The sequence below is a fragment of the Convolutriloba macropyga genome, chromosome 2 (genome assembly GCF_964194025.1).
Source record: "Convolutriloba macropyga chromosome 2, txConMacr16.3, whole genome shotgun sequence".
NCBI classification, from domain to species: domain Eukaryota; kingdom Metazoa; phylum Xenacoelomorpha; order Acoela; family Convolutidae; genus Convolutriloba; species Convolutriloba macropyga.
Window position 1 is genome coordinate 55632528 of NC_134469.1, and position 27767 is coordinate 55660294.

At 33.4% G+C, this 27767-nt stretch overlaps 1 protein-coding gene across 1 annotated transcript in view; it reads left to right on the forward strand.

Moving 5' to 3' along the window:
* The first annotated feature begins 9953 nt into the window (after positions 1–9953).
* Positions 9954–27767, forward strand: part of LOC142335363 (uncharacterized) — a 49519-nt gene continuing 31705 nt past the window's right edge. Inside the window, exon 1 of the mRNA XM_075383824.1 lies at positions 9954–10909. Coding sequence (XP_075239939.1) covers positions 10596–10909 — 314 coding nt within the window. The 5' untranslated portion in view covers positions 9954–10595. The remainder of the gene's footprint in view (positions 10910–27767) is intronic.

Below are 27767 nucleotides of genomic sequence, written 5' to 3' on the forward strand. Positions count from 1 at the left end.
TGCAAAAAATTTCAAGTTGTTGCTCCGTCCCTTATTCCGTCATGCTCAAGACAATCATGTCTCATCAGCATGAGAGCAGCTTGCACATAAAATCACTGCCTGATTTTTGCAATAATTGTCCTCTTCCTCTTGATGTCCACAATTCCCTTATCATTTCGAGCCTTCAGTATTTTGTGGTTTTTCTTCTCGCCATTGCTTGTTCCAATGGCCAGTAGAACAATTTCACTGGGTTGCTCCTCTGTCCCCATTAATTATCCCTAGAGCCCATTCGTCTGCATCATAGCCGCTAATTTAATGCTCCTGGTTGCCAAATTTTGTGGCTTTCCTTTTTAGGTCATCATCCATTGCGTTCCATTGTTATTCGAGCAACCAAAACAATTTTGAAAAAGAAGAAGATCAAAAAGCAGAAAAAGATTATGAATGTCAAAAAACACGCTGAGTGTGCTTTATTTTTTTGGCACCAAAAATGCGCGGCTCATAAAAAGCTCGTGTATCAGCTTTTGCAGGAGTAATAAGAGCATTTTTATCTACTTTTTTCAGAGATAGAGACCGGCAAATTGATCTTCACAGTAGAATTGGGAGACTTACAGAACGGATTTTTTTCATAGCTTAAGAAGCTGAATTGAAAATGTGAGATGAGAACGGATCAAAATACATTTACATTATCAACGAGAAAAATCAAGATATGGATTCTAATCATAGCACCAAGGTTTTTAGCGGATTCCTAAGCGTGACCAAATATCGCTGACCTTTAAAGTTTGCTTAGAAATTGTATGCAAGGGATAGCATAAATTATGTGCGCTTTTCTACGAATTTGTCTACGAGGTAACATAAATATTCAATATTTTCTCAGAAGAGTTTACACAAAAAAAGCTCAATCTAATAATAGTTATCAAGATTCATCAGTTTGAGCGGAGTGTTGATTCTGAACGCCATTTCTTGAGATTCTTTTGTATTCATTTAGTGACTTGTATCAATTTTCCCTTCTCAGATTAAACTGGTAAGTTAAATTTTCTGACAAGTCCAACTATTTTATGTCTTTAGTTTTAATAGAAAGTGTGAGAAAAGAGTTTTTAAAACCGCTAGTATAATTTTGGAATGTTACTGCTTCTTATTTTTCTAAATATTGTTTTTTGAGACTGTTATTCTTCTGACTAATCAACAAAATACAAATAAATCATAGAAACCAATTATTTGAGCCAAACAGTTTTTTGATCATTTTGGCTTCTTTGCAAGTTATATCAAATTTTGAAAATTTTGTTTATTGTTGTCAGAAAGCAAACGCAATTTATTGTTTTTTATACCAGTAAAACTTATCTTTCTTTTCTCATGAAACACATTTTATTCCACAATTTATGTTTCTGTTGTGTCTTTTTATTTGGTTTTCTGTCAAAACTCAAAACAAATTAGAACAAAAGTTTATGGAAGAAGACTAAAGATTTGGGGAGCATTGCTCTTTTAATAGTTTAGGGATTTAGTCTCTAAGTTAGGCAAATACTAAGTAAATTGGCGATGATGCCTAGTTAGCTATTCTCTTGGTTATCGCAGTTCACAATACGCAACCATTTTAGTACCATATTAATTGTCTAAAAATATCTGGTTTCTATGTGAAGTGTAGTACTCAATTTTGTCCTAATTAAATTTATTTTTATTGAAATTTTTACAAATGTTTCTGTTACTTTTTGTCAAAACAAATTTGATTCCTTATCACTTCATCGGCAAATGGGACTAAATAATAAGTAAGTCTCCAAGTCTGTCTCCAAAGTAAGCGTCTTAATTTTTTTTATTTTTAGTAAAAGCTCAGAGCTGGGAAAAAAGTGATCAAGCCTTTATATTTTCACAAAACATTTAACACTAAAACGATATTCTTTATATTCGGTTAAAAGCAAGCGAAGTTATTACCTCAACTGTTTTTCTTAAAAGCACCTTTATTCACTTTTCTGTTGTTTTTAAAAGCCACAGAAGTCCAGACAACAACAAAGTTGGGTACTTTAGGTAGCAGCTTGCCCAACACCGGGTCGGCATTTCTTATATAGACTATTTGTAGATATAATTTAATGGTTCAATTTTCCGCCCTATCAAGCATAAATCCCGCAACAATAACCAACTAAACTTCCTAAATTTTAGTTGCGAAATTCACAAATTACTAATACCATCTATCAACAGAATACAATCTGAAAGTGGCTCCAGTTGATATTTTGATGACAACCGATTCCAAATAATCCTATTTTATGACATACAGTGAATTTAGTTCAGAATCAGCAGGATTTTGGCCTTGAAGTGTTGGGATTAATTTAATACTGTATAGTGATCTTCTGGTCTGGAAATCAACCATAGATTAATTTTGACCGCTTCCTGAGTGCTTTTACATTACAATAGTCGAATTTAGGACAAAATCCCTACAGTTCAAATTTTATTTGAGTGTTAATGAATAATTTCTCATTTCTGTGGCAATGAAAATTTATTTTTGGCTCGCGATTTTAACCTTAGCATCCCTCATTTTATGATTATATTTTCTCACCCATATATTATTGCACTCAAAAACTTTCAACAAATCTCTACGAATTTCTAATTTCAGTATTAGTCCCTAAACGTTTTACCCAAACCCTACATATCATTTATTATAATAAATGTTAATTTTACCAATTATATGTATAATCCCACCGAGATTTAGCTGGAATTGGTGCACTGGTTACTATTAGGGTTGAAAAAGCTGGACGTGGATATTTTTTGGTTGTCGCCACAAAATTGGAAAATTGTGATGGTTGATTAAGTTGAATTGAAATTTCTTTTCACTCATTGATATATTGAACCATGACGTATGAGAGTCTGAATAAAAGAGTTATGGGAGCATTTCAGGTTTATCTCGTATTTTGTTGATTACGCGTCATTAATTAGAGTTGATTATTAATATCTATTACTATAAGCTGTTCAAATGCAGATATGCAAGGTAAACTATCTTAGCTGTTCTGTAGTTTGGACCACTTTAAATTCAAAATTGCCGGAAAATTACAAAATTTATAGTTTTTGTCGTTTAAGATTATTTTAGTCTGTTCATTAGAATCTCCTTGAAGCTGTTAATACTAGTCCCGGACGCAATTATTACTGAAGGCTTAAAAATGAGATTTAAAACAGACTGACTGAATATTCATGCTCTCAAGTTCTCTTTTCGCACAATTAACCAAAAATTTGCAACATTTGGCTGGGAATTTACATATGAATGCTATAAAACTTTTGAGTTGTTTGATAAATTTTGGAGAGATTTCAATGTGTTAGCAAAACTATTGGGTTTTTTAGACAATGCAATGTCGTACTATAAAGAGTGGACATTTTTCATGCCGATTGTGGTCAAACGGTGACCCAGGTTTGGCCCCATAGAAGCCCATCGATGGATTATGGTAATTTTTTGAGGCACATGGCTGAGTGAAACTGCGCTCCATTGCCATATTATGGATGGCATATACTACTAATTCCATATTTAAGAAACTAGCCGTCGCACCCATATGACCGAAACTATTTTGATTTGTTGTGCGCAAAAGCGTTTGTAGCAACTATAGTAGCCATGTTGTTTTTTTCTGAATTTTTTTGAAACAGTAATTTTATGTTCGACAAATCGCTGGGCAGTTCTATTGGAGCCATAGTAGTCCGTAACCATGTCTTTGATTCACCGAAGCTGCTGAGGAGACATAAATTTATAGTGTAAACGCCAATTCTCAGATTGTTGGAGCTCCGATTCCCTCAACTCCCTCCACCCACGCCAACATTTGCAGTGTAAGCGTTAGCTCATTGTGATAATAGGGCAATAGACACCCCCGCCCCACCCTGCACCCTGTCTTTTGAAACCCCCGCCACATCCATTGAATATTGGAATCGTTTTCAAGAATTCAAGAAATACATTGCCTACGTGCAATTTGTCCGACGTTAGTCAGTTATGTTTTTAACTCCACTAGATAATGCTACGATTTTTCTATAATTATCTATGAATCACAGAAACAAAATGTAGCTCTCAAAATTATGTTTTCTTGTCCCTGCGTGCTAGCAAGTAGTAGCATTAGCGACTTGCAATTTTTTCTGCTCCATTCTATACTTGGAATCAATCCAGGAATATGTCTGCGAAGAGTCTGACTGCGCCAGCCTCAGAGATACTGTTCTTCTACTATATTTTTTTATTATATTCCGATGTACAAAAGATTTGGCAAAAATAAGTAGGAAAGAGAAGAAAACATTGATAAAAAATATTCATTGCTTTATTCTGAAGAGCTCCCTTCAACGGATTGAACACATAAGAGAACCTGGTCTTTGAGTTAATTGGTGTTTAAAATTGTTCTTGTTTCTTTTACATTTTTGGACGTCTATCTTGTAAGATTCTTGCAAGGTAAGCGTCCGGATCCTGCATCTTGCAAGATTAGCGTTATTTGCAATAATCTTTCAAGATCTTGTAAGACAACCATCCCAGCTTGTCTAGTGTAACTAAGAGTTATGGGGCGTAAAAAACTTGAAAAAAACTCGAGAAAAATGTTGCTATTATTGCCTGACGGAAAAAAATGAAGTGCAACAAATACTCAATATTGAAAAAATGTGATTTTATAGCGTCAATTGGATATTGAAATACAGCTCATAAGTAATTTAATTGAAATTCGCCTAATGTGCAAATAAACTTAACTCGAAATTTTTGCCTAAATAGCTACAAAAAATGTTCTTGCTTAATCGAGTTTTCGACTAATATCCTACGCCCCGTGGTGAGCACCTCCATCAAGCAGATACATCAGGTAGATCAACTGATAAACAAACGTTAATTTATGAGAATAACTATTATTGGACCTGTTTTCATATGTAGTACATTACTTGATATGGCTAATGCCTCAACACTTAAACATTAACAAGAAACTTAGTTAAGAAAATATAGATTATCTTGTTTTCGAAGTTTTGATAAAAGTCAAGTTTTTGTGGAGAAACGGGTTTCAATAAAATACATGTACTGAGCTTTTTATATTGCATAACTGTTTTGGGAGCGTTTAATGTCAAAAATGTTGTAAACAGGGACTACTTTATACAATAAATTGTGTAAATAAATTAGCCAAAACCAAAAAACAACTTATATTGCAGAACATGGATTAAGAGTTTTAAGATGTGCAGAACATCTTGCAAGATGTCCCATCTGAATTTCCACCCACGTATAGGTTCCAGGCCAAAGCCAGCTCTATTTCGATAAGACCATTTGGGTCCCACATGAGAGGTATGGATCAACCCATATTACAGGGTTTGAGAAGTGTTATGGTCGCACGGAAACTCGGACAATGGTTGCCAGATCTGGACCAAGATCTGGACATACTCTGATGAGGACCAAAGTCTGGACATATTTTGATTAGAGCTGGCTTTGGACTGGTACCCTAATGTGGGCAGATAAAACATTATCTCGAAAGAACAATGCCATCACAGATAACGTACACTACTTACGAAACGCTTTCTGATAGAAACTGAACAGGCTGCATACACTTTCTAGATATGAAATTGACAAGATTGTCATTGATTTTAGCGGAATTTGCAGGGTATCTCTTCCTTAAGTTTTTTAGAAATTCAAACTTTTTTGAAAAATTGAAAAACTGAAATGTGTCCCTACCGATCCGTACAACAAACAGCATATCATCTCTACAGTTTATTCATCGTGAGATGATTAAAATCTAGTTCCGTGCTCAGGTCCGAGTAAGTGCCATGAAAAATTCGAGGAAATTTATTCAAAGTAAAATGATGTTATAAATACTTGTTCTCATTTAGGGTGCGATTTTAGCTAAAAATGACAAAAAGTAAAGAAATTTCTTTTCCTTTTCAGTTTTTTGCCAATTAAACAGCAATGAAAACCTTTTCTAATTGTTTTGAAGAAACAGTTAATTTCTTTGCAGAAATTTAACATCAAATGACACCACCGGAAAATATAAAAATAAATTTATAAGTAGCATACAACAAAAATTTAAAATTCTCATAAATTTTTGTGTTCGCACTTTTTCTCCTCAATAGTTTCTCTTTTGCTTTTTGCTCTAGTGAAAGATATTATGAAGTAAAAATTTAAAAAAGCTTGTTTGAAAGAGATCCAAAACATTAAAGACATATTTCTAAATCAGAATGATCATACATCATGGCCCTCTATATTGCAAATTTGAGCATTCTTAAAAAAATCATTTTGTTGTTTTTCATGACATTCAACGTGCCTAGAGAAAGCATTTCATTGATTTCCGTTATATGAATTAATTTTTTTTATGAATCAGCTAGCTTTGCATTAGCCTCGCAATTTTGTCAAATGTATTGTTTCACTGCCGTCTAACATGAACGCAGAAACTTGTTAATAAAAAAAATGTTTTCTTTTGATATTTTTTTTATTTTCTACGCTCAGTCTATCTTTAAAATAAAAGGTTATTGAAAGCTATTTGATTAATATAATATAGCGTCGTATGTGCAGTCTTGAATTTGATTTATATTGGTTTCCTTGCATTGGTGGAAGAAAACAGAATAAAAGGGGAAAGTTTTACTAGGGTAGGGAAGAAGGTGGAACTTTTTCGTAAAATTGGACGGGTATTATTGCTTGCCAGACCTGAAAAATTTAACAGTTGGTCTTGGTAAATTCAAATTTGTATTGTTGTAAATTTTGCTGTTTTTTTGCAGTCTCTGTCGCTAAGAACAAAATTTAACCGTTTACTCGTTTACTTTTTAAATTTATATATGTATGTAAACTGCAAGTTTATGTATCTTAGCCTCCAACTGTATACCATAGAATTTGATGAGGTGAATTGAATTATTGACAGCCTGATAGGTTTGTTTATTACAAACAGTTTGATTTATTGATAATTGAAATCCAGCAATAAAACAAAAAAGTAGCCAAAAACGAGCAAAACTCTGGGTTTTGGTAAGCTTTAGTGATCCTAGTTTTCCTCTGTAATCTAATTAAAAGTTTCAGGTTGAATTTCTCTGCTAATATTGATTCGCACAATTGTGTCAATTTGCAGGGGAAAATCTATATTTTTTTGTAAAAGAGTATCAATTTATGTAAAAGAGTAAGAAATACCGTGCGAATTTTCTTGTCAATTACAACAGGTAGATTGTTTTTAAAAATAAATTAAATTATCTCTCACTTTGGTTTTTTTGTATCATTTTGTATTATGTTTTAAATTGTTTTTATTTTAAATGTTTAAGAACCAAATATGATACTGAACAAAAAACCCTCTGTATGTATATTTACTTTTGGGAACCTAAAAAGCAAGAGTGAGTGGTTCAGAAAAATTCTTCAGCCAGATTATCAGAAATAAGTTTAGAAGATCATGATTTAGTAAAAAAAATGTTATTTAATGTTGTAAAGTGGGATGGGATTTAATACAGGTGGGGTTTATTAAATGGTTAGTAAATTTCGATGAAATGAGGAAACAGCAACTTTTTCTTAGGTGGAAGCAGAGATAAATTTATTGACTTTTTAAAATAGGGTTCAACACATTCCATCTAAATGCAGTCCAAATAATCTTTGTCTGGCTGATAATCTTATGAAAAGCAATAGCATAGAAAAGTGCAAAAATATTTTTGACTCCTATGAGAAGTACCTCAGCAAAATTCGTATGAGGTTCTAGGGTTCAAGTTGAGAAAAAAATGTGGAGAAATGGCAGATCTTACAGCAGAAATTTGTATTTTTTAATAAGCAACTTATATTTCCACAAATTTGGACGTTGACTTTTGAAAAGAAACCAAGCAGTTTATGGGGTGCTGCAAAATTTTAATGTCAAGCTTCTCAATAAATACAAGGAAAATTGTGTTCATGGGTTGATTATCATTTTTTCATGAACTTCGTGTGCTGAGCGTGGTCTTTTAGCGGGCGTCTGGGTCAAGCTTCCAGTGAGTCTAGCTCTGGACAATTTATCGGTAGAGTGTGATCTTTTCATAGGTTAAGCAAAAAATTTTCCATGAATTTTGCTATTTTGGAAAGTTTGTCATTAATTTTTCCTCTTAGGAACAAACTGGAGGAACAACGGATCGATACTAAACTGCATTGCACAACAAGCACAGTACAACTTAAAAAAGCGTCATAAAAGTGCCAAGACATAAGAATTTTAACTAATCCATAAGATAGCGCAATTATCGCTGTTGGACTATGTTTCCAAATTGTTCAATTGAATGAAACTAGGTAGCTTAACTTTAATGGCCGTCTTATAATTAGACATGATGAGGGAATTTTCAACTTTTTTTCAAATTTATGATATCATTTTTTAAAACACCAAAAATTGTTTTTGATTACTGAATGAGACTTGATGTGAGACCATGTTATAAGCATTAGTGAGTAAAATCGACTCATGGCAAGACTTATCCTCAGCTCATGACTTAACAATTGCTCGGCCCCTATTTTGTAATTCACCTATTTGAGTCGAGCAAAAGTCAAGCATGATTTTTTTTGTCGGTCAAAAGTGCAGCGTGAAAATTTTGGGTCGAGCAAAAGCTGAGCATGACAGTTTGACGGAGGAAAATCCACCGTGAATAAATTCGGTCGAGGTTAATGCCAGTTGTTCGCTAAGTCGAGCTAAAGTCATTTCAAATGATGTTTGGGTTGATTATATGGTCTTTTCATGCCCTTTTGCTTGGGCATGGTTCTTTCATAAGTCAAGTTTTAAGCCCCGTCTCCAGGTGATTTGATGACATTGTGATGATACAAATGGTGGGCTCATCTTTATTCTGTCTGCGATCTGCAAGCAGTGGGCTTTTGTCCCCCCTATTGAGCAAACAATTGTTACCTGTTATGTTTATCTATATCAGAATGTGAAACAATTTGCTAACTTTCCATCGCAATTTGCACGAGAAAACTTAACTAGGCGTGGAATTTAATATGAATATGCTTAGGTATATACATATATAATCATAAATATGACATTGTGTAACTGGAGATAGGATTGACCTTCGACCGTGTAGTGTACTTGAGTCTGCAAAAGAGCAGCGTCGTTGGTCTGATCTGATATTGTTTAACTTCTTCACACTTGAGGCCCTAATCCTGGCGTAAACACAGTTATCTTCAAGCACAAATACACAAACAACAGTCACTGAGGGACATACAGAGCACACACACATTCTTCAGTCCTTTCAGATCAGAAAGAACCATAGCTGACAATTATCAGAAAGAGCTCTTAGCCGATTCAAATTTTTGGTGGAAAAGGGGGGGGGGGTGGAAAAGAGAGTCCAGTTATATTTGAATTTGAGGGATTCAGAAAGGATGCTTCTATAACAGTAGCCAGACAAACTTGACTCTTTTGAGCTGTATAAGAGAAATGATAAAATGCATTGTGATTGAGCATCAAGTGAGGGAAAAATTAGAGCCACCGCAGTTCAATTTTAACTTATCTTGCTCTCAAGATCTTGATTTGTCTCGTGAAATACTTAATGAAGTATTTTGTTTGAGCAGCCCTCGCGTTGCAGAGCTCAATCAGGCCTTTATAAACAGCACTTGAAAACATCAAATTATTTAAAAAAATGTAGTATGTGCCAAAAAAATTAGCAGACCAAAGGCGCCTAAATAACGTTGATGACATATTAAGTGTGTTCAATTAGTGCCAGAAAGCGAATTCGATGGTCTATATTAAATGGCTATTATTTTTCAACAACTTTCCCTTTATCGGGTGAAATAATTTTGCGCTTTTTTGGAACATTTGGTATTTTATCAATAAGGTTGCAAAATGACCACTGCCATGTAACTGTTAGGGTTTCCTCGATTTGTTTAACTCAAAATCAGAGCTGCTAAACAAAACATTTTTTTAAAAAATTTCCGCCTAATTTGTTTTGATTATTTTGTTTTTTAATGAATATCTGTGTCCACTTTTCTGCTTCATGGACTCGCTAAATGTTTCATAATCTTTTCATTGCCACAATCTAACGTCTGGCTTTAATTTCTGACCAAATCCTAATTCTTAATTAATCTGTTTCGCTTCACAGTCTCTTTTATTTATTGGTCTGCATTATCAAAGCTTGCGGCCCAAGTCATAATATTTGGTCAGAACTTGAAAGAAGAGCAGAGGCCTTGAATTGAAGCATTAGAAATGATTCAACCTCCGCCCCTAAACAGCTTGGTTACTTCAAACTAAATTTATGTTTAATATACTCGAGTAAACAAAGCATATAAATTACACCTCAGCTATTTGTTATCATTTTGTCCTATTCTGTTTGGTCAAAATATCTTACATTTATCACACTTAGTTTTTTCTCAAAACTTTTTTCACACTTCAAAATCTGTTCAAAATTTATTCCAATGTTTATTCAACTCTTATGAAAGAAACCATTTTCATTGGCTAAAATTCCTTCACTACTTTGACTATCTTCAGTTTGAATATTCATATGCAAAAATAAATTTTGTCAGTGTTATAAACGGAGCCACCGAGTATTGTAATTGGTTATAAAAATTGATAAATGAGTGAACCGAAAAAACTAACCAGTCCTCCACGAATATTTATGATCGCAAAAAATTATTTCTCACTATTTGTTCTTATTTATTTTCGCTCGCTTCCTTGAAAAGTAGTTTTTTAACTTGTGGTTATAAATTTCCCTTTTATTGTCTGTCCAACAATAAATTTTGAGAAGCTATGAACCATTTAATTTATTGCTTTTTGATTGCGCTGAACTTGTTCGTGTCGGGTAAAGATCTCCCGGAAGAGTACAGAAAACCCGCGAAAACTGAGTCCGCGAAAACTGAGTCCGCGAAAACTGAGTCCGCGGATCTCGGCGAAGACCAGTCAAATTCTAAGGCAGGTTCAGATGAAACCACAGGTGGTGGCGGAGGTTCCGGAGTGATCGAACCAATTGTGATGGCCTCGGGATACGTGTGTCGGGCACCGAACCCATCCTGGTGTCCTCTTCTAGAGCGAAACGATCGCAACCGAAGATTCTCACAGACAAGGTAAGTTGGGTTCCAAATTGTGTTCAACATATCAGAATTGTTCTCATTTTTGCTGTTCAAAAATGTCCTTCAAAACATTCGCATTTTCGAGAAACTTCAAAGTTAATGAAAAGTCGTCAATTCTCTGTCGCAACAATTTTTTTAAGCTAAAGATTTTTAAGATTACCCAAATTGTTTTGCAGACAAACTTTTGTATCTCTGCCCCCTTCCACACCTTAACCAAATGGGATGTTCACGAGACAGTAATGTTGGCAAAATTACCGCAATAGAATGTGAAAAAGTTTCATTTAAACCCATTGAAGTGGTTTCATAGACAAGAAACATTTTGTCCCCCTATCACTGCGCTTTGCTTGCTTGTAGGGATGAAAAAATCAATACATTTTAATGAAGTCATAACAGTACAAATTCCCAACAGACCAATTATTTTGAAACTCTCAGAATGTATGCAGACGTACTAATTGTGTGCAAATATTTCGTTCATCTATGTTTATTTGAATTTTGATTTGCAGTAAATGAAACTGCGAACGGTAGCTTCCTTCCTCTCCAGAAATTTGTAGCTGTCATTTTTGTTCCAGAAATTTATGCTTATCAATAATTTTCAACCTATTTTATTTCAATTCAATTCTCAAATGCACAGCTACGCAAAGTATGTCAGACGGTTTCATATATTTTGGATAACTTTTAACAAGTTATTTTTTTCAATTAAAATTGATTTTCGAACAAAAGGCAGTCATTCTGAAATTTTGAGAGAAAAACAAAACAAAATTGAACCATCTATGCTTTATAAATTTTAACATTTTTTCTATTTAAAGTATTTTCTGTATTTGAATATTTTTAAGGTACCTAATAGAGAATCCCCCTTCTGAGCTATACGTTACCACAATATTGCTTGACTTACAGTTTAGATAGCCGAATATCAATTTAAGCGCAAATCTATTCAACATTAGCCCCTCTTCACAAATGGGGGTGGACGATTGCTAAAAAAGATCAAACTTCTAGAACAAATAGTCGCAATATTTACGATTGTTATTCCTAATTGATGCCCTGATTTTTTTTTGCGAGAGCTGTCCAAGGAATTGATTTGCATTCTGTTACAACGAAATCTGTTTGTAAGAGGTTAAAAATATTATGAAATTGAGTCAAATTTTGGATATTAAAATAAACGTATTTACCTTATTTATGAATCATATTGAACACAAAAACAAGAAAAAGTCATACAGTTCATATCAGATCATTAAGCCGCTAAAATTTTTGTCTGGCGATACTTTTTTGGCCTTTGTTCTGAACACCCTTCGGAAATAAATTTGTGTCGTGTAGTTTTAACCACAAGTTAATTTTTCTAATTGGTTATTTTATTCCAGCAATGTAATTGGGCATTGGTTTTTGCGTCTAACCAAACAAATTGTTTGGGTTGAAATAATCTTTTTGAGTAATTTCATTGTCTCGTGTTTTTGGTCTGCGATCTTTGCCTCTATGCTTTTCCTGTTATTGTTGGAAGAAAGGATTGACAATAGTTTTACAGTAGAAAGTTCCGGGGCGCACATTAAAAAGCAAAGGAAAATATATGTTTTTTTAAAGTTGTTAATTTTTTTCTAAAAATTTACTCACGAGTAAAAAAAAACGTTGAAATTGTCTTGGACTAACTGTAACTTCATCTGTCTGCGTATCTTATCCAGAACATAAATTTTAAAAATAGACGGTTTTCTTTTTAAAAAATTTGTTGTCCGATCCCAAATTTAGGGGATAGATTTTTGTCCGAAGAGAACTAACTTTGTGCTAAGTCGTTTAATTGTGGCCAAGCGATATATTTAAATGTAGTTGCGTTCTTGCATGCGTTTGAGTATCGAGCGGGGAGTTCTCTATTGGAGTGTGCTCCGTTTGTTCTTATTGACTGATTCTGCGATTTAAGCGAGAGTGATTTTTCGGTGAAATTTTTATCGTGTTCTGCATTTGGCCGTTGGCGGGATTAATGATGAGTCACATGAGATTCCTAAAGACAATTAGTTTAATCTGCCTAAAGGATTTGTTAAAATACTAAAAACTTCCTTCAATTCAAAAGGTTGTCTGAAATCATTTGGAAGTCTATTGTTTCCCTTCATTGAAACCTGTCATCTAATTGAAACCACTTTTAGCACGTTTAATATCGTGATCAATTATGCTGATCTTGACAATGATGTTATCAATTGAGCCTCAACATCTCAAATTATGAGGATGCAACTTCGCAAACGTGATTTTGAAAAAGAGAAGGGGGATGAAATGTACACAGTTTTGCCCTTGATTCTCTAAACGAGTTCACGTAAACCCTAGACATTTTGGGCTGGTCGCCCTAATGTCAGGTCACGAATTCCTTCGGGCGACTAAGATTTATTAATGTTCTAGCATAATCTCAGTTGGAGTCAGGCTTCCTCCCTCAAACAAAAATAGATCACAATGAGGAAAATTAACATGAAGTTTTAATGCTGTTCTTTTGAGTATTGGAAGATTTAGAAGCTATACTTTGAGAAACTATTTACAAAATTGGATTACTTGTGTGTATTGTAATGGAGCATAGACACTTCCTTGGAATATTTTCCCTGCAAAAACAATGGGGGGATCTCAAGTAAATTTGGGAAGAACTTGACTCCATTTCTAGAGATAGGTAATCTTTTTGTAATCCATATTATCCATCCTTAGGAGGAGAAAATTCCAGGAAAATGAGGACTCCACAGAATCTATTCATTTGCCTTGGTGATACGTCATCTGTCGCAAAGGAAAGCCGTTGCAATCAGAGATTTTATGAACTACTGCAATGTTTGCAAACTGTTCATAAATAAAGATTAAAACTTCCTGAAAAAAAATTATTTTCTGGAATAATTACAGTTAGTACACAAATTGTTGCAAAAAAAACATTTATCTTTTTCTCGCTCAGGGAAAGCGTTGGCTGGGAAACCGAAAAAAATGAATGCAACAACATTCTCATTGTAAAAAACAATTGTTTGAAAAAAACCACAAGGTCTAAAATCAACCAATTAGTTAGATAGAAATTAACCACTTGATTTTCAAGTACATTTTGTTTAAAAAAGAGTAGACATTAAAAGACAACAGTAATATTTGTTTTCAAATTTTATAGGTGGCTTCAATATTGATCGTCATATGATTTTGCCCAACTCTTCGCAAATTTTAAGGTTCGTGTGATCTAATATTTTTGAAATTTTTTAGGGTTTGTAAATTTTGACAAAACAGCAGTTGACAGAAGTATTTGAAAACTATTTTCAGCATATCGCGCAAGAAGGGGTAAGACCTGAGACATTTTCCTGTGACATCTTGAAAATTGTTGATAAACTAATCAAACGATTATTAGAATGATATTCTTCAAGAAAAAATTTCAATCTTTAGATTCTCTTGTGGAAGAAAATAGAATTATATGAAAGAGATAAAATATTTATCGATATCAGGTGACACGAATGTAAATCAGACTTCTGGCATTTTTTTCTGCGAGTAACAATGGATTATGGCGATCTAAATCACTCCTATCTAGTGGTAATCTCAGCATAAAAACATTTTTAAAAAGCAGATAGCAAAGAATTTCAAGTATTATTATTGGCTTTTCAAACAATTTTTGAGAAGTGTGAAAATTTAGAGAGGTTCTGAAATGTAATAAAGTGCACTTAGATTTCTTTAAAAGAATTACGTTTTAAAACTTCACCAGTTAATTGGATTGATCTATTGTCAGAGGAAAGAAGCTTTTAAAAACATACTTGTACTTCATGAAGTTTTTTTTCCACTGTAGGTAATCTTTTTATTAAATGTTTTGACTAAAAAGAGATTGAATTCATTTTCATCTAGAGAAAGCATGTCAGCTAGACCTAATTGTTGTCTCTCTGTTGAAGAGTTTATTCAAGTAATTTTAAGCAAAACAAAAAGGCTCAGTAATGTTTGTTTGCACATAAGTTTCCGACCTCGCTCAACCACGCTTATGACTTAATTATCCGCCAAATGAGGAAGAGATAGAAAACTTTCAAAAAATCAATTTTTGTTAGAAAATAATTGCCTAATTTTTTTTAAAAAATTGCTTTGGCTCTAACCACTATACAAATGAAACAAAAACATATTGGAAGGCCGATGATACCTGCCACTGAGGAGAAAAAGAGACAAGTCAAACAGCAGTACCTGATAAAAACAACAAGCCTTACTTAAGATCAAAACTCAATCGTTTAACAATCTTTAACGTTTTTATCATATTTTATAAAAATGATCAATATAAGCAAAAATTACGAAAATTGTGAACAAAACAATGGAAGGGAATTTACGCTATCGTTCACAAATTTGTGATTCTTCATTACTCCTCGGAAAAAAACTAAAATCTGAAAATATTTTTAAATTCTAAATTCTACGCTTGACAAGCTTTTTATTGACACCACTCACAATCCTGTACGATGAATATATCGATCAGTAAAAATTGACTGAACAAAAGAACTGTGCACTTGGTAAACTAGAAGTTGTTGTTTAAGAAATGCAGTTGAAGCGAACTTTTTTTTGCAATTGAAGAGAACGTAAAACGTTGAACGGCACTCTAAAAATCGGTTCTAAAATTTCCTCATTGTTGCATTTTCAATCTTAGCTTTCAAAAAAACATCGCTTGTAAACATGCATCATTAAGAACTTAAGTTGTCTCTTAAATTAAGATAGTCTATTGAGATGTGAGAGCAGCTTTTGAAAATCAGTTTTACACTTTATAACTGTCACAGAAATCATCTTAAAACTGTCGCAAAACCACTCACTAATTTAATGAGATAAATTAGAATGGATGCTCTGTATTCTATCGGATCTGCTATTCAGATGCAATCATCGTGACAGTTTCAAAGACGACTCTTCATTTTTCTCAAAATCAGTTATTCTTTTTTATGCTGTGTTTGCAATTTGAAAACATTCATACAACAAGTCTAGCATGTGAACATTTTACATAAGTACGCAAAACTCCTCAAAACTGAAACACAAAATTGTGCATTTGCAACTAAAGTTGTATTAATTTGATGTTAATAAATGTTACAAGACCTGCTCTTTTAATCAATTTTGGAAAATTACTTCAGAAGAGCTTACTTCTTCATTATGAGGGTTTTAAAAGTAGCTCAAATTTAACTTGAAAGTCTGCTGGTGAACTCTGCCTGTGGTTTAGTCCCTCCTGCGAAATTTGACACCAAATTTTGTCTGAGAATTAAGAATAGAGATTCTATTTCCAATTGCGACTACATGGCGTTTCTATTTCTGGCGATTCTATTTCCAATTGATTCTATTTCCAACATGGCGATTCTATTTCCAATTGCGAAAACATGGCTTAAAAATCAAACTTCGAATCGATCTTTAAATCACCTCAAAAGTGCGACTTGAAGTCTGCGTGTTGAGGATTAACTTGAACTTCTAAAAATATCATCGTTTGCGCACAAGGCAGAGGTTTTTTCACTCATACGTTTTTTCGTAATGATATAACTTCTGAAACAGTTTTTCCGAACAATTTTTTGCTGAAAAATCATGTTTTATTAATATTTTTCGTCTAATGGAAAGAATATTATAATATTAAAGCACTTTGCGTACTTTTTTAAAAAACACTGAATATCTAATTTATATAAAATGGAAAGGAACGTTAACTCACTAATGACATTTTCAGCAACACAATAAATATAATAAATGTTGATAATATATCTAAGTTATATGCTGGACATCATAATTGACTTACATGAAACTGCGTCTGTTTTTTTAGTACCAGCTATCGCGGAACTTAGCTTTCTAAATAACAGAAAAAATACTTTCTTGAGATTCTTTTGAATAAACTGGAACAAACATAGATTTGCACACCTAATCACGTGCCACAGAGCCTGTTCCAGTATAAGGTAAATCATTATGCTAGAGTGGCGAGCTTTTTTAAGGGGGGTGGCTTCAAAATTATGTGAACTTTTAGACTAAAACTTATCCTGGATAATGAGATATTGTATCGGAATGAAGTACTTAGTTACAGTCATCATTATCAATCATAGCGCATAATTGTATGTACTACTAATGTGAGGAAATAAGCTAAGCCCCTAATTGAGAAATTTTCGGTTATTAAACATCAGAAATTGTAGGCATTGTCGTTTTTTTCTAGCCAAAAACGACAAAAGTTCCTATGATTTTCTCGCCGGTCTTGTCGTTTCTGTTCAGTATTTCACACAAGAAAGATTTGGTATGGTCGTCTTTAAACGTAAGACAGATTCGGTATCGTCATTTTTAAACGTAAGAAAAATTCGGTGTCGTTTAGAGAAACCGCACGATTTTCTAAACCGGATCTGAAAAGCAGTATTGTCCAGCAGGCCGAACAAAAAGAAGATTGGCATTGAACGTTTTGAAATGCAACCAACCGCCAAAATCTTTTCATGCCATCCTACAAGAAAGTATGTAAAAACTCAGTGAATGCGAATTATAAAACAAAATTTGCATCAATGTTCAGCAAATAGGCTAATTTTTTCAATTCAAACTTCATCAAGAAAATAAAACTAGTTCCATTATTTTTCGTGAATGAGCTAAAAAATGGCTATTAATGATATTGCACATTTTCTTCAGATATTTTTTTCTGAGAAAAACGTCAGATTATCTTGCAAGAAAACCGTATCATAACATTTGACTACATTGTATGCAGACAAATCAAAATTTCCAATAGAAAAAAACCGACATTTTCTTACGTCTAAAACCGAACATACAGAAGATCTAATACGTTTAAATACAAAACACACCGACTCTTCTCAAAGTGAACATGAACATACCGAATCTCTCTGGCGTCCAAAAAGGACCATACCAATTCTTTCGTACGTTTGAAACCGAGAATACCGAACAACCCGAACATACCGAATCCTTCTTACGTTTGAAACCGAATATACCAAAGATTTTTTTACAATTTTTTTCGTCTTTTTGTTCCGTCTTCTCAACAAATGATTAACTCTTAATGCTCGAGCTATATCGCTAAGCATTTCGTCGTCGCGCTCAGTTGAGTTTGTTGTTGTTCGCGGCTGTTCCTCTGCAGCGGGCTCGAATCGGATTGTATCTTCGAAAAGTGCCTATACTACAAATTCACTCCTTTTAATAGTAGTGATTGTTTATACTGTTTGCCAAATGGCATATTGTGAATGATTGATTCCTTATTTCGACATATACTACGGCAACAGCACAAGTTTGAATCAGATAGCACTTAATATTTTGGAGTTTTGTATTGTATGTAGCACTGATACGGCACCCACTAAAGTACTCACGGGGTGCAAGGAAAATATCCAAATACGGATATCAAGAACCATTAGTCAATAATCTGCCAGAACTTAACCATAAATTACTTAATAAATAGTTCACATGACATAATTGTTTTGGTTTAAAAAAATGCATTTACTTAACCGGAGGTATAATTAGTAATGGAAAAACAAAAACAAAAGGGGTACGCAAACATTTTTCACGTAATCAGCTATCAGTTTCAGAATTTAAAAAATCAACTATTATTTCACCCAAGAACGCTGCAAAATCTTTTTACGATACAAGCACGTTGTTTTGCAATTCTTTCGTTTTGAAAATCGAATTGTTCTTTGTTTCTACCCGATTACCCTTTGCAGTATCCCTTATTATCTCCGATACATTTCTAATGAAAACAAGGAAATTCGGTACTTTATGACAATAGATCTGAGATCACAACTTAAAAACACTTCACATTCATAAACAAAGCGATTATATTAAAACAATACGCAACGTGCTTGATAATCTCGAGCGAGCAAGAGTTGTTTCTTCGTTTTTTTTCGTATTTTGGCCAGCAGTGCGTCTAAATGGAAGTCTTTTATGGTTTGTTCCCCCTTTTAAGAAGGAGCTGCTGTGATTATTTTTTAAAATCGTATAGATTATAGTATATTCATTTGTTTTAGCAATTTGTAATCTGTGATGGTTGTAATTCTTAGCTCCAAAATAATTATCTGGGGAACTTTCATTATGAGAAAGTTAGGTTCTCTAATCTATGAGTCAAACATGTGAACAGCATCTAACAGAGTCTTTTCCTGTTTGATAAATCCGCTGGATTTCTTCACCGATTAACGAGGGTCAAAATAGTTGGCCAAAACATTGGAATGATGAGTAGATGGTAAATTTTAATCTTTCTAAATTCTGAATATGGCTCATTAAACATATCGCGCGAAATTTCGAAAAGCTTTCATATTATATACTCTGGTCTTTATAAATAAATCAATTGGCAAAAAAAACGAAAAGTAAAAAAAACTCTAAAGTAGTTTACTTCCAGATTTTTGTCTGCTTGAGCCTGAAGTTCCTAGTTCATGACATTTGGTCTCACATCAACAAGAGTAAAAAATATTAGTTATCTTGCTCGAATTTTTAAGAAGTGCGACAAAAAAATTCAGATTCTTATATATCTTAGATTCTTAGATTCTTACATAGTTAACGCCTTATTTTGCAAGGCTCTTGAAATAAAGAATTTATCTTTCGAGAAAACAATCTTCGTGCATGTTCCTGTAGGAAGTATCTAACCCTAGTTGATTGAGGACGGTTATCTTGCAAGATCTCGCAAGAATCTTGCAACACTATGCATCATCTTGCAAGACTCTTATTTTGTTCGAAAAAAGCAAACTTTTATGCCCCATCTAATTTGTTTGTTTATTCTGTCAATTGAGTAGGACGGCAAACTTTGAAAAAATATTGCACTAAAATCTAAATGCGATAAAACAAGTGATCTAAAGAGATTTATTCGAGCCTTTAAAGGTATTTGATTGCGTACCAAATAAATTGATCTGATAGCTAAAGTCATTTTACTGATCACATTATTAAGTTGTTTTTGGTATGTCAACTCTTTGTCAAGAATAACACCTACGTATCTGACTTAATCTGTTGGTTTCAATGAATGACTATTAAATTCAACGCAATTGTCAGTTGGTAACTTCTCATTTTTGAAAACCATTATTTCTGTTTTTCCTCCATTTAGAGTTAACTTGTTTTGTTTCATATATTGTTCAGTTTCCATCAATATTTTTTTAGCCTTTGCTTCTAAACACTGTTCATTTTTTCATGACATAAAATTGCTGTGTCATCTGCAAATTGTAAAACATTCGAACTTTTCCCTATTTCCTCACCGAAGTCATTTACATAAAGTATGAATACTAGTGGGCCTAGTACAGTACCTTGTGGAACACCATGATTTTTAATTGTCCAGTCGGATTCAACTAATCCGTTTCTAACACAATGTTTCCTGTTAATTAGAAACGAATTCAATAAGACTCTTGCGTTTTCTCCAAAACCATATTTTTCAATTTTTTGAATAGAAGTGTCCAAGAAAATTGAGTTAAAAGCTTTCGCTAAATCCAAAAAGAATGTTAAGACTATATCTTTTTCTTCAATATAATGATTTATATTCTCTGTCAGTGCAATTATTGTATTAAGACACGACTTTTGTTTTTGGAAACCAAATTGATTTTTGTTAATTATTTTATTCATATCTAAATTTTCCGACATTTGCTCCAAGAGAAGTCTTTAAAAAATTTTTGCTAACGTTGGAGTGACCGATATTGGTCGATAGTTTTCAGGGTTATGCCTGTCTCCTTTTTTATACATGGGAGTGACATAGACTTCTTTTACAATTTCAGGTAATGTGTTTGCGTTTATACACTCATTAATAGCAAACTGTAAATAGGTTCCAATGGGCAACTTACAATCTTTCCATGCCCAGGATGGTATATACCCTGGTCCAGCTGATTTTTGTATTGGTAGTTTGTCAATAACTTTGTATAGTTTTCTTCTGGTTACCGGCCTGAAATTGAATTCACTTCCCTTAAAATTAAAAGAAAGCAAATTAGGAGCATTTATTTCGCCAAGACGGGCAAAACAATTATTCAAACAGTTAGCAATGCTTTTTTCATCTGATATTACGTTATGGCCCTCTTTCAGTCTTGCAATTTTTTCTGTCTGTTTTTTTAGTTAAATTTGTTCTTGATAAATTTCCATTGTTCTTTTGAAGTTGGGAGATTCTCGAAAAATTGTTTGGTATAGTCGTCAGATGCTTTACGCAATTTTCTATTAACATTGTTTCTAAGTACTTCGTAACTGTTAAAGAGCTCTTGATTAGGATCTTTTTTTCATTCATTGAATACACTATGCTTTTCATTAATGAGACTACGCAGTTCTTATGATAGCCATTTTTTGTTCTCCTTTTTTGTTTTCACTTTTATATTCTTCAAAAGTGTGTAACTATTTAATACATTGTGGAAAATTTCAATAAATTTATGAAAAATGTCATTTGCTCCAATGACTTTGTACATTAGTGACCAGTCTTGCAAAGCGATATCACGATTAAACTTACTTCTTATGTATCTCTTTTTATCTCGCATTAAATATTCTGTATTTTGCTGCTTCCATTCTAATTTCAATGATGATTGATATACAATAGTGAAATGATCATTTTAAAGTATTGACTCTATTATATGTGTTTCAAAGATTTGATTTTTAGAAATAAAGCAGTGGTCGATTAAAGAAAATTTTTCTCCATTTGTCCATGTTGCTTTTTTTTTGTTTACATACTGAAGCCCATTATCTGCAATGAAGTTGTTTAGTAATTGTTTCCCAGTTTCTTTAAGTATATTTATGTTGTAATCTCCAAGCAGGATTAGATTGTCAGTGCTAGAGTAAATATTTGAAATTTCTCATGTCATATCATCAAGGAAGAATTTTGAAAGGTTCACGTTTTGAACAATACGCCACATTTATGAGCAGTTTTTCTTTCAGAGGCTCAGTTACTTCTATCCATAGTGATTCAAAAAACTCCGGTTGATGGTGTTCAAGTCATTTCTTATTTTGATTGAAAACTTCTTGGGTATCCATATGCCTACACCTCCCCCTCTTTCCAGTTCAGTCGATGATGATCTCGGCTGGTGAACAAATTGATGACTATTGCTCAAAAAAGAATCTGGAATAGTATTGTTCTCTTTAATCCATGTTTCGGTAACAGCTAGGAAAGACAACTGATCGAGAGTTGTCAAAAAATTTGATAACTTTTCGTATTTATTACTTAGGCTTCTACAATTCATGTACCAGAACTTGAGATTATTGTCTGTTCTGTTCTTTTCTTTGTAGTACTGATCTAATGTTTTCAATTTTTCTATTTGAGCTGGGCCAGGGTTTGTTTCATTATCACCACTTTTTTGCAGAATAATTGATATGACGGATAATAAATACGTAATATTGATGAAACCGAACCCTAGTGAAAACAAATTATTATAATAAATCTGACAAAAATTAAATTAAATTAAATTAAATTAAATCACAAAAAAAACAATTTAAAAAAATCAATTGTACCATTATGTAGAACAAATATTTTCAACAAATATGAGGAAGAGTGGCGGCAAAGAAATATTTTCAATAAGTGACGTAGAAAACCGTGAAATAATTTTGATTAATTGTGAGTTTGTTAGGATCGTAATCTGGGTCTTTTCTCTCATAGAGCATTCACTTCGAAATTATGGGTATTGCTATATTTGCAGCCACTCTGTAGATGCGTTACTCTATAACTAATGCATAAAAGCAATCAGACAGTCTGTGAGTACTTAATTGTAAATCGTTAACTGAAAAAAAACCTATAATCATTTGATGATGTAGGGAGAATGTTGGATTATGTTATTGGTAACAATGGTAACGATATGATATAAAGCATGACAGAATGGGAAAAAATTTTTAATCAATATTAAATTTCAATTTTTGCCGCTGTACCGTTCTGCTCAAAATCGTTTACCTTGAAGTTCAATTTCGTTTGATGGCGTTTTGTCCGCGCCCAATTTTACTGCTTCTTTTAATACCTGTTAGGATCTATTTTAATGGCCTTTAAGATCGCGGTACTTAGTGACATTTTGTCAGGCGTTTGAGGGTCATAAAATATTACGTTCTCCAATTGTTTTGCTGTTGCTTTAATGTCTGCGCAGCTTATAGGACTTTAGAGTGATATTTACTTCATAACTTAACAATTATTAACAAATAACGAATGGTGCTTAGTTTGATTAGATCCCAGACGGTGATCAATTATGTCACGTGGGAAGCTGGCATACAACATTACCTTAAGTGGAGAGACTTGATAGAAAATAGCAGGTTAAGTGTGAACAAACTCGTTTTATGATCTTGTCCTCACTGCGGGAACGCTGTCTGTGTGAATTACAGACAACTTATGGTCTTTCACAATTGATTCTTTTTCGCTATTCGTCTGTTCAAGAGTACTAGTAGAATATTAATTCAAACCACTCATTTTTTAACATCACATATTTACACCTGCACGTTAATTATCCCCGGAAAATTTTTACCCCAGGCCCTTTCACAAAATCCTTCATATTCTTAACTTTTTGGCATAATCTTCCTAGATATGTAAAGAATATAATGTGGGGCGATATGAGAGAGTTGTGAAATAATTGCGGTTAAACAGTAGAGTGGAAATAAACAGCAGAGTAGAAATTAACAGCGTTGAAAATCAGAACACCAAATGAAAGGATCTAGCAAATTTTATCTATTTTCCACAAATTTTACAATCAGATACGTAATTAGCATCAGTCCTAAGCAAATGATAAAAGTGCTGTTGAAACAGATATTATCCTCTATGTAACTCAATAACTTGATGTATCTGGTAACCGTCTAAAAGTTTCGATCAAAACAAATTGAATGGAAAAATGAAAGCACCATATTTTTTAACGTATTAAGAATAACATGATTAGATTAACATTTTCAGAAAAAATCTTACGCTGAATTACGTAACATCTCCAGCCCAGAAGAATATGTAGGGAAAATTAGTACTAGTTTCACAGGTGGATATGTAGTGAGGACGGATGATTTGCGACAATATCGGAACCATAGTCTATGCAGCCGAAACTCTTGGGAAAATACAACAGTACTGGATTCGAACCAACATCTCTTACTTGCAAGCCTAGTGTGCTAACCATTACACCAACTGGGCTTAAGATCTAACTTGGGCATCTCTTATAACCTATTCTCATGTTCTTTCTTACTCCTCAAGGCCCTCTTTTCTATAGCCAAGTATGCGCGCTGAGCAAGTAGAGCTTCTTGTCAAGCTATGTCAAGCTTATTTTTTTGCACAATTTACATTAGGTTGTTCTCTCTCAACCTCCTAACGCATATCGTTCTCGACGACCCGATCAGTAGGTGCAGCAAAAGTAGGGTAGCAAGCCCCAGGATAGCTTCGTCAATCAACGGTCAATTAATCGATTTAACGGTCAGTTGTTGACCTGTTTCTCGGCAGGTGTTCGTTTTGAAATAATAAATTAATCTTATAATATTGAAAATTTTCGGCAAATAGCTTAAAACGAGACGTCGTTTCTCATCAGACAGTTCATTAAAATTACCCCTTAAAATTAGTTTGGCTGTAATTTAACAACTTTTCGTAGCAATAAGTTCGAAAACTTTGGAAAAAAGAACCCCAACTACATTGCTTCCCAGTCAAATTTGCTGAAACAAATACAACTGATAAAATGAATAATAAAACGAAATATGGTTAACAAATAACAAAATGAAGGTTTCCTGAAGAGAGGCATGTATCTCATTTGAGGCAACGACAAAAACTTGGACTCGCTTTCAAGTTTTAATTCGAAGAAAATCTCTAATTTGTACCATTTTGCACAATTGAGCTGCAGTAATATCATATCATATTTATGTGACTGTATATTGCGTTTTTTAAAGAAATTAAAATGTTGATGAATTCTATTTCATTAATTTATATTTCCACATCGCACTCCATTTTTTTCTCAGCTATATGCATTAAAAGAAATTTGGTTTCTTAAATTTAGCCATCGTTATTAAAATGTTTTGAAAGATCTTATTTAACTTGCTGATACTTTCTATTCTTGAAAGATAAATTGGCATGCAATAGCCAGCCTTGGCAAGAACCCAGCGAGGTTTTACGAAGCAACCATCCGATTGCGACTAGATGGGCTGTTATTTTGCAACATAAAGTCTACAAAATGAAATTTCATTTGACAATATCAACATATTGAGGCTGATTTTGTGCCGTGAAAGCAGTGCAGGAATAATTCATATTGTTTAGCGAAACATCTGCTATTGGCAGAATTTTAATTTGAGTTAAACGAGTTTTGATGGATTTAGCGAAATACAATCATAAACCTCTTTTCTCCTAATATCATCCAATGGTCTCTAAATAATTTATTAACAATCTTTAAAAGTTTTGCTTCGCGTTTTGGGTTTCAGCTTAGCCACTGAAATTAGTAATTTTTAGCAATAGTGACGATTCTTATTTATGGCATTAAAAATGCCTTCAAAGTCATTTTTCTGAAGACTCAATTTCTTTAAAAGTGTTTCCCTCCTTGGCAAACACTGATAGGAAGAAAATGCTTTTCTCTGTAGTAGAGTGTAAGACAAATCTTTTTCTTAAAGACAATATCGTTTTCTGTTAATTTTTATGCAATCCTCTCCAATGTACAGGCAGATAACTCCCGTTTCAAGTTCAGAGCTGGATTTTGTGCTATACATACATGTCTTAGATAGCTGATTCAACCCATGTCACATTAAAGTTCATACTGAAATTAGTTTTAAAGGTTAGCATTTTGTGGGCTTTTTGTGGGCTTTTTTGGTCTAAATTACTGCCACTAAAATGCTTAAAGTGTCCAAATTTTTAAAGCAAGCATTAGATTATTGCTAGTTCTGGAAAATGGATTACAATCACATCGTAGAAAAGTTCTCTCTGCATTGCAGCGATCCAACAGGTAGCCTTCCAGAATAAAGCATATGCCTGAGGAGTACTATGGTCAGAGTCACGTGATTTGCGAACGAAGGTTCCATCATTGATAACATAACTATTTCCCACCATTTGAATGAAAGCTTAGTTCAATTTGTATTACAGTAAACACATCACCGGTACCAGTAGTATGGTAATCCGCCATATGACTGTAGGGGGGGGGGGGGGGGTCCGACCCCCCCCCCCCTACAAGACTTTTTACCACCGAAAAACTGATTTTCTCTTTGTGAAACCAAGTTTTTTGGTTAAGTTTCGTCAGCCTGTGAGAAGTTCTTATGTTAAGCCGGCTGGCTCAACTTAACCAAAAAACTTGGTTTCACAAAGAGAAAATCAGTTTTTCGGTGGTAAAAAGTCTTGTAGGGGGTGGGGTTCGGACCCCCGCCCCGACAGTCAAATGGCAGATTTCCGCTGTTGCAATGTTTGCTGTATATAGAATTAGGAGTTTTGAACTCTCACTAAATCTTTTTGGTGAAAACATAAAAAATCTGATATAAGACACCAGAAGCCTAAAATTTTTCAAAAAAAATTTTTTCAAAAATTTTTTCGCAAATTTTTCGAAGTTTTTCAAAGTCCTAAAATGGTCTTAAATGGATTTTGCTCTATGAAAGAGCACTCAAAAGTGATTTTTTGTTGACTTCACTTTTTTCACCTATGCTGTTTGAGGGTCGAAACAAACAAAATATTCAATAAAATTTTCGAAAATTTTTCAAAGTTTTTCAAAGTCCTAAAATGGTCTGAAATGGATTTTGCGCTATGAAAGAGCCCTCAAAAAGGATTTTTCGTTGACTTCACTTTTTCACCTTAGCAGTATAGGGGTCGAAACATATATAAATTTTCAAATTTTTGAGAAAAATTTTTCAAAATTTTTCAAAGTCTTAAAATGGTATTAAATGGATTTTGCGCTATGAAAGAGCACACAAAAGTGAATTTTTGTGAACTTCAATTTGTTCAAACAAGTAGGACATGAGAAACTCAGGTTCTGAAAAAGTCTGAAATAAGTCAAAGAACTGTGAGAAGCAGTTTTTGTTGACATTACTTTTGCAAATGTGCAGTATGATGTCTAAAACAAGTCTTTAGTTTTTGTATACAATTGTAACTATGTTTGTTTCTATCCAAACAAGTACGTCTGTTTGCTTGCATGTGTTCAAAATCGTAAATTTTTATGTATGAATGAGCAATTGAAAAAAATGGAAGAATGAAAATGTTATGTATAAAATTATGCGTATTCATGTATATAGTCGTGAAAGGGTATATATTTGTTTATAAGTAAATATAACTTTGCTTAATTTTAGTAATATGTTTGTATGAGTATGAGCTGGAATGTATGCTTGTGTGTAGAAGTTCTAAATGTTTGTATATGTCAAGACATTTGTGGTTTTATGTGTGTACGTTTTTCTATATGTTTACGGTGGAATGTTTTTATATATGTCTGAATGTGTTTATGTATTTATGTATTTTTATGCATGCAAGTCTGACAAGAGAGAGAGAGAGAGAAGTCCCTGGGGAGCAATTTAGCTGTTTAAGAGAATGTTGTCATTTTTTTCCACGTTTCATTATTATTATACCTTGCAAACATTTTTTGACCTTCAACTTTGTTAAACTCACGCTTTTGTCCTTTAAACATTGGCAAACAAAATGTCACAACATGAGACGATTACAAATTTTTAATGTTCTAAGCATGCTTTTTTTGAAAACAGACTTTTCTACACTTTTTCAGCTAACCTTTCAGGATTGAGCAAGATTATTTACAGGACAAATGTAATTGAGATAAATTGTTGAGAGATAAACAATAAACTGAGCTGAGTAAAAAGAATATATTCTGTTAAAAAAACAGAAAAAGTTGGTGGGGAAACCATGATTTGCAGGGGCAGCCGGCACTTTTTACTTAAATAAATTAGAATGATAGGAATTCACCAAGAGCGTGAATCAGAGAAAAATTGTAATGATGTACAAGAAGTGGAGTTTCCACTGGAACTGTAAAATTTAAAGTTAAATAGCCACTTGAACAATTAAGCAAGAGCGGACGCAACCTCTGTATCTGCGGGGGGTTGCTAGAAACAGCTCCAGTAGTGTATA